We start from the raw sequence: 7,533 nt of genomic DNA, 5'->3' as shown, positions 1-7,533 counted from the left end.
GATAGATTGTAGTCTGGTGCAGGACTTTGTACTCACAGCCCTTCCCTTTGTGAGGTCCAGCCAGTTAGGTACTTAGGCGTCACCTTGTTTTCAAGCGGTGCAATTTCCCCCCCTTTCCTGTACAGTAAATGCCACTACTCAGCTGTGTTTAAACAAGTGGATTCTATTGTATTCTCTTGTAAAATTATCACACTGATTATCACTCCTCCCCCAACCATCTATTTGTGTCTATGTACCCTCTCAAATGACAATGCAACAAATCATATTGTCCGGACACATACTTTCACACCAAGGTTTAGACACAATGAGCAAATAGAAACGTACATTAAATTAGAATAGCATTCTCTCAAGGGAAAGTTAACAATGTTGGAATGCTGTGTTCAAAAATGGGCTTTGTAGTTTTTTGGTGTTTTTTTCTTTTAGTTGAAACTGGACACATCAGATCATCTTCATTATTATTCGGGTTATGATGGGTTTTGCTACAACAATATCAAGCTATTCCTTAAAGATGCATTCCAGCTATTTTGGAACTTTTCCTGTTGAAAAACAATATCCCACGTATAGATACAGTAATGTTCACACACCAAAAAATATGTTTTGAGAAAAACGGTTTTTTAGACACAAGTGCAAACTTAATGGAGTAGGCCATTCAAGGAGTTGGTCTGATGGTGCCCTCTGATGTCATCAGCCTCCCCCCTTGCTTGCAGAAACAATAGAGAACAAATGAGGAAAGGCCCACGCCCCACTTGTGCTATGTCATGACATACCTGGACCCCCTATTGAGATGTGCATTTTGTTAAGTAAATCAGATGTTAAATGAGGTGAAAAGGAGACTGGAGTGTGACTTTAATTTTTTTTTTTTTTTTAAATCTGTCTACTTTTGCAAAAACAATTAACAATACAGTATTTTCAATTCACATTCTCTGTGAATGACAATGACCATCCATAAACGATATTATGAATAGAGGCAGTTCTAAAACAAGCCAGTGGATGGAGATAACTCATCAAATAGGAGGTGCTTGTCCTCACTTCACCTGACAGCAGAGATTATGCAGAGAATCAATCACTCATCCAGACTGGTGTGTTTCTATGTCTCTTCACTGTCTCCTATGGAAGTGTAGCAAAGTGGACGCTTACAAAGATTTCCTTACAGGTTATAAAATAGGTTAAATGCACACATGCACTGTCACAATAATGTGCATTTATTCCATTTGCTTTATTGCATACAGTGCATTCGGAAAGTATTCAGCTCCTGAGTGGCGCAGTGGTCTAAGGCACTGCATCGCAGTGCTAACTGTGCCACTAGAGATCCTGGTTCGAATCCAGGCTCTGTCGCAGCCGGCCGCGACCGGGAGACTCATGGGTGGCGCACAATTGGCCCAGCGTTGTCCAGGGTAGGGGAGGGAATGGCCGGCAGGGATGTAGCTCAGTTGATAGAGCATGGCGTTTGCAACGCCAGGGTTGTGGGTTCGATTCCCACGGGGGGGCAGTATAAAAAAATATGTATTCACTAACTGTAAGTCGCTCTGGATAAGAGCGTCTGCTAAATGACTAAAATGTAAATGTATTCAGACCGCTTGACTTATTCCACATTTTGTTACAGCCGTATTCTAAAATGGATTAAATAAATAGAAATTTTCATCAATCTACACACAATACCGCATAATGACAATATGAAAACAAACCTTTTGTTTTTGCAAAAGTAGACAGATTTTTTTAAAAACCAAATTAAAGTCACACTCCAGTCTCCTTTTCACCTCATTTAACATCTGATTTACTTAACAAAATGCACATCTCAATAGGGGGTCCAGGTATGTCATGACATAGCACAAGTGGGGCGTGGGCCTTTCCTCATTTGTTCTCTATTGCTCCTCTATTGTTTCTGCAAGCAAGGGGGGAGGCTGATGACATCAGAGGGCACCATCAAACCAACTCCTTGAATGGCCTACTCCATTAAGTTTGCACTTGTCTAAAAAACAGTTTCTCAAAACATATTTTTTTGTGTTTGAACATTACTGTATTTATACGTGGGATATTGTTTTTCAACAGGAAAAGTTCCAAAATAGCTGGAATGCATCTTTAAGGAATAGCTTGATATTGTTGTAGCAAAACCCATCATAACCCGGATAATAATGAAGATTATCTGATGTGTCCAGTTTCAACTAAAATAAAAAAAACACAAACAAACTACAAAGCCCAGTTGGATTTATTCCATTTGCTTTATAGCATACATTGTTACGTTACAGCCGTATTCTAAAATTGATTAAATAAATAGAAATTCTCATCAATCTACACACAATACCGCATAATGACAACGCGAAAACAGGTTTTTAGAATTTTTTGAAATTGCATTTAAAAAAAGAGAAATACCTTATTTACATAAGTATTCAGACCCTTTGCAATGAGACTGAAAGTTGAGCTCAGGTGCATCCTGTTTCCATTGATCATCCTTAAGATGTTTCTTCAACTTGATTGGAGTCCACCTGTTGTAAATTCAATTGATTGGACATGATTTGGAAAGGCACAAACCCGTCTATATAAAAGGTACCACAGTTGACAGCGCATGTCAGAGCAAAAACCAAGCCCTGAGGTCGAAGGAATTATCCGTAGAGCTCCGATACAGGATTGTGTCGAGGCACAGATCCTGGGAAGGGTACCAAAAAATGTCTGCAGCATTGAAGGTCCCCAAGAACACAGTGGCCTCCATCATTCTTAAATGGAAGAAATTTGGAACCACCATGACTCTTCCTAGAACTGGCCGCCCGGCAAAACTGAGCAATCGGGGAGATGGGCCTTTGTCAGGGAGGTGACCAAGAACCCGATGGTCTCTCTGAGAGTTCCAGAGGACAAACATCTCTGCAGCTCTCCACCAATCAGGCCTTTATGGTAGAGTGACCAGACGGAAGCCACTCCTCAGTAAAAGGCACATGAAAGCCCGCTTGGAGTTTGCCAAAAGGGACCTAAAGACTCTCAGACCATGAGAAACAAGATTCTCTGGTTTGATGGAACCAAGATTAAACTCTTTGGCATGAATGCCAAGCGTCACTTCTGGAGGAAACCTGGCACCATCCCTACGGTGAAGCATGGTGGTGACAGCCTCATGCCGTGGTGATGTTTTTCAGCAGCAGGGACTGGGAGACTAGTCAGGATCGAGGGAAAGATGAACGGAGCAAAGTACAGAGAGATCCTAGATGAAAACCTGATCCAGATCGCTCAGGACCTCAGACTGGGGCGAAGGTTCACCTTCCAACAGGACAACGACCCTAAGCACACAGCCAAGACAATGCAGGAGTGGCTTCAGGACAAGTCTCTGAATGTCTTTGAGTGGCCCAGCCAGAGCCTGGACTTGAACCTGATCGAACATCTCTGGGAGAGACCTGAAAGTAGCTGTGCTGCGATGCTCCCCATCCAACCTGACAGAGCTTGAGAGGATCTCGAGAGAAGAATGGGAGAAACTCCCCAAATACAAATGTACCAAGCTTGTAGCGTCATACCAAAGAAGACTCGAGGAAGTAATCGCTGCCAAAGGTGCTTCAACAAAGTGCTGAGTAAAGGGTCTGAATACTTATGTAAATATAAGATTTCAGTTTTTTATTGTTAAATAATTTGCAAAAAAATCTAAACCTGTTTTTGCATTGTCATGTGTGTAGATTGATGAGGGAAAAAAACTATTTAATCAATTATAGATTAAGGCTGAATCGTAACAAAATGTGGAAAAAGTCAAGGGGTTTGAATACTTTCTGAATGCACATAGGCATTACAAAGCAGGTTTAGGTACATTTCAACATATTTGTACATGTGCACAAATCTTAATGTGATGGCATACAGTACTTAAAAAATATATTAATATTCCAAATATATGTGTGGACACTGCATCAATATGTACCACAAACAGCCATACAAATACGCCAATAAATAGGCATTTCAATATATTTTATTCATGGTGCATAGTTCCAAAGCTCTTGATAGGAATGATCTTTGATGTCTGGTAGTGTGACTTGTTTCAATAGAATATTACATTAAACTCCTCATATCATACGGTCTCTGCATGTGCCAAGGAATTGTGTGATCGTGCAGTGTGTAACAGTAACAAAGTGTCATAAATAAGAATGATAATGGAAAGCGATGGACCTCCTCAGGTCATATAATCCCATTCGTCCTCTGCTGCTTGCATCTCCTGTTAATAACACACAGCAATGTCAAAAGTGTGCGCGCACCAAACAGAATACCGGGAGTTTATTAATCTATTACTGTAAAAGACAATCCGGGGAGATGTTCTGTTATCTTACCAACAGAGATGTCCACATATGATTAGAAGCACTATGATGATGGCCAGTAGTACACCACACAGAGTCTCAAAGGTCTGGTTACTTTGGGATGGTGTAGAAGAATCTAGGCCACAGCAAAGAAGCATGAAAGACAAAAAACCTCAATCAAAATAATTATAATATAAAATCATAATACATGTATACCAGTGATGTAGTATGTAACACTAGTCCCCAGACTGCTGTTGACAACACAGGTGTAGTTGTGGCCCTTCATTCCAGACACATAGAGTCTCCTGCCATCTGTAGAGAGATTGGTTGTCTGATTGGACGCCTCAACCCCATCCACCAACCAGGAAAACACTGGGCTGTCCCACTGTGCCCTGTCATTGGCCACCTCACACTGGAGCGACAAAGACGCCACAGGAGCAGCAACTAAACGAGAGGGAGGGAGACAAAAAGTTAGGCGGAACATATAGTCAAAATATAGCTATATTGGTTATGGCGTCCTTACATAGTTCTGGACATAAGGTTAGCCTCGGCACCCAGGCTTCACTCACATTGTTCGGAAGGGGAGGTGAAAGCCTGTGACCGAGGCTAATGTGACTTTTTAGTTTGCACAGTATATGCCCCAAACTAAATCTAGGTAGTGACCCGAATTACTGGTGTAATTGTTTCTCACCACTCTCTCTAACAAGTAACTTTGAGGATTCCTCGTTCCCCATCTGGTCAGTCACAGTGATGGTGTAGACTCCATAGTTAGATGAACTTATATTCGCCACCCTAAATAAGGCCCCCTTCTGGTCTAGAGGATTGCCAGGTGCATCTTGGTGATTGGCCAGCCTGACCTGTCCCTGACCCTTCTCAGTCTCGCGGTCCCAAGTCACCATGATGATCTTCTCTGTTGGTGTAATCTGGAACTGGGTCAGCAGGACCAGGTCTCTCCCCAGAGCCACGTAAAGGAGACCCTGGTTCTGGAAATACACTGACAGGCACTGGTGTGGGTGGAGCACTGAGGAAAGATAGACAAGGAATTACTGTACATCTATTGTACACATTACTGTACCATAGTTATTTTAGCAGAGCAATATCTTACTGACAGATGGAGGATTATTTTAAAAAAACTCACAGAGGGCCAGGATCAGACAAATACGCCAGACCAGGATATGCCGTGTTTCCATCACATCTACAGAGCTATTTAGATTTTACAATGCTGAGGACAAAGAGAGAAAGAGTGTGCAACAGCATTTAAACTTGCACTTTATCACTCACATTGTCATGGGCAGGGGCATATCCCCCTAATGTATTTGAAGGGGCTTTGATGGCTAAATGCTATTCATTCATTTGTAAAATCAAAACAAAAAACTATATTTTGAACATTGTTAGCTATATACATAATGTGTTTCAATGTGCTTGACATAATTTTTTCCCTTAGAGATGGTTCTGTGGCGACAAAGATATGAAACAACCCATCCAGAGCAGTTTGACATAGACCACACTTTCCATTTAGATGAGAGAAAATAGGTTGGAAAGCAAAAGGAAAAAGATTCTACTCACAAGAGAATGTATCCACAGCAGTAGCTTCTCTTCCGTCTCGTAACTCTCGACTCTACACCATTTAGTTTATGCAAGGTTTTGAATTGCTATCAGAATATGCTAACCTTCCTTGCATATTTTGAACCATCTCTGTACTACAGTACAATGAGACACCAAAGCTATTTCTGTGGCGGCATCCTCTATTACATAATACTGTATCCTTTTCCTGTCACTCCCTTCCGTTCATTCTGTTGTACCTGATTAAATCAGAAATTCTAAACATGGCCAAAGCCATGGTAACAAGATAACATGCTCAGTTGAAATTTTAGCAATTACATTTACTTTTGATACCTAAGTATATTTAAAACCAAATACTTTTAGACTTTCACTCAAGTAGTATTTTACTGGATTACTTTCACTTTACTTGAGTCATTTTCTATTAAGGTATCTTTACTTTTACTCAAGTATGTGTGGTATCTGAGGAATTTATGACTTTGCTAATGGTTTCAAATGGTTTTAGAGGATGTTGACTCAGCTTAAAGGGAGCATCTGGGGAGTAGTTCTATAGGGGCACCCTAAAGCCGAGGAAGTCTGTTAGGTGGCCTCCTGGGATTGGTCTGTAGGGAAAACACCCATGTTATGTTACATAGGGCATAGGATATAAATACCACGGTTAAAACAAAGGAGGACAGAATAACATATTACAAATTTGGGTCGTTGTTCTCCAGATATCTGTAAATTGACGCTGGAACCCTTTGATATAAATAAACCTTTATAATCAAAGTACAGTGTCAGCGGAATTCTTGTTCTCACAGCATCTCAGCATAGTTTTCTCGACACCACAAAATGGCGACGAGGAATTTGGTCGTGTTGAGTCTTTTCTCAGCGTTCCATTCATGGGCGCCGAGCTGACTCTCGCTCCAGAGTCCGGCAGATAAGGGTGAGTTCTCGCTACTTTGGGCACTGGTCAGTTCGTGTGTCTGTGTGTGTGCGTTGAATGAATGCACCGTTAAGAACTTGCGTGTGTGCTTTGCTGTTATTTGCTGTGGGATAGGAGTCCGTTCTAAATTTGTTTGCGTTGAAAGCAACGCAAACAGGGGGGAGTGTCTATAGGGATATTTTGCTTGAATAAAAATCAAAAAGAATACAATGAAGGAAAGGCCAGGAACTAAGGTAAATGTATACAAATTAGGACATTGCGAATCTAGGAAAGCCCTCTAACGAGGCGATCATTAGGATGGGCCGAAAAATCCTAAAAGCACGTTAGGTGAATTTAGGTAAGTCCCGGGGACTTGAGGTTGTGGTATATATATACAGTGAGGGAAAAAAGTATTTGATCCCCTGCTGATTTTGTACGTTTGCCAACTGACAATGAAATGATCAGTCTATAATTTTAATGGTAGGTTTATTTGAACAGTGAGAGACAGAATAACAACAAAAAAATCCAGAAAAACGCATGTCAAAAATGTTAGAAATTGATTTGCATTTTAATGAGGGAAATAAGTATTTGACCCCATCTCAATCAGAAAGATTTCTGGCTCCCAGGTGTCTTTTATACAGGTAACGAGCTGAGATTAGGAGCACTCTTAAAGGGAGTGCTCCTAATCTCAGCTTGTTACCTGTATAAAAGACACCTGTCCACAAAAGCAATCAATCAGATTCCAAACTCTCCACCATGGCCAAGACCAAAGAGCTCTCCAAGGATGTCAGGGACAAGATTGTAGACCTACAC

At 41.1% G+C, this 7,533-nt stretch overlaps 1 protein-coding gene across 1 annotated transcript; it reads right to left on the bottom strand.

Moving 5' to 3' along the window:
- Positions 1–3,912: 3,912 nt before the first annotated feature.
- LOC311109762 (uncharacterized protein) lies at positions 3,913–5,958 on the bottom strand. The gene is made up of 6 exons (XM_084152740.1): positions 5,823–5,958; positions 5,395–5,478; positions 4,948–5,277; positions 4,473–4,700; positions 4,290–4,392; positions 3,913–4,177 (listed from the first exon to the last, which is right to left on the bottom strand). Exons 2-6 carry the CDS (start codon positions 5,444–5,446, stop codon positions 4,141–4,143), a joined length of 750 nt encoding a protein of 249 aa, XP_084008866.1. The 5' UTR covers positions 5,447–5,478; positions 5,823–5,958; the 3' UTR covers positions 3,913–4,140.
- Between the last annotated feature and the right edge of the window lie 1,575 nt (positions 5,959–7,533).

Source organism: Coregonus lavaretus (genome assembly GCF_964263955.1).
Source record: "Coregonus lavaretus genome assembly, chromosome: 3".
NCBI lineage: Eukaryota > Metazoa > Chordata > Actinopteri > Salmoniformes > Salmonidae > Coregonus > Coregonus lavaretus.
The sequence above is the reverse complement of the archived record's forward strand: the minus strand, read 5'-3'. Positions and strand labels throughout refer to the sequence as shown.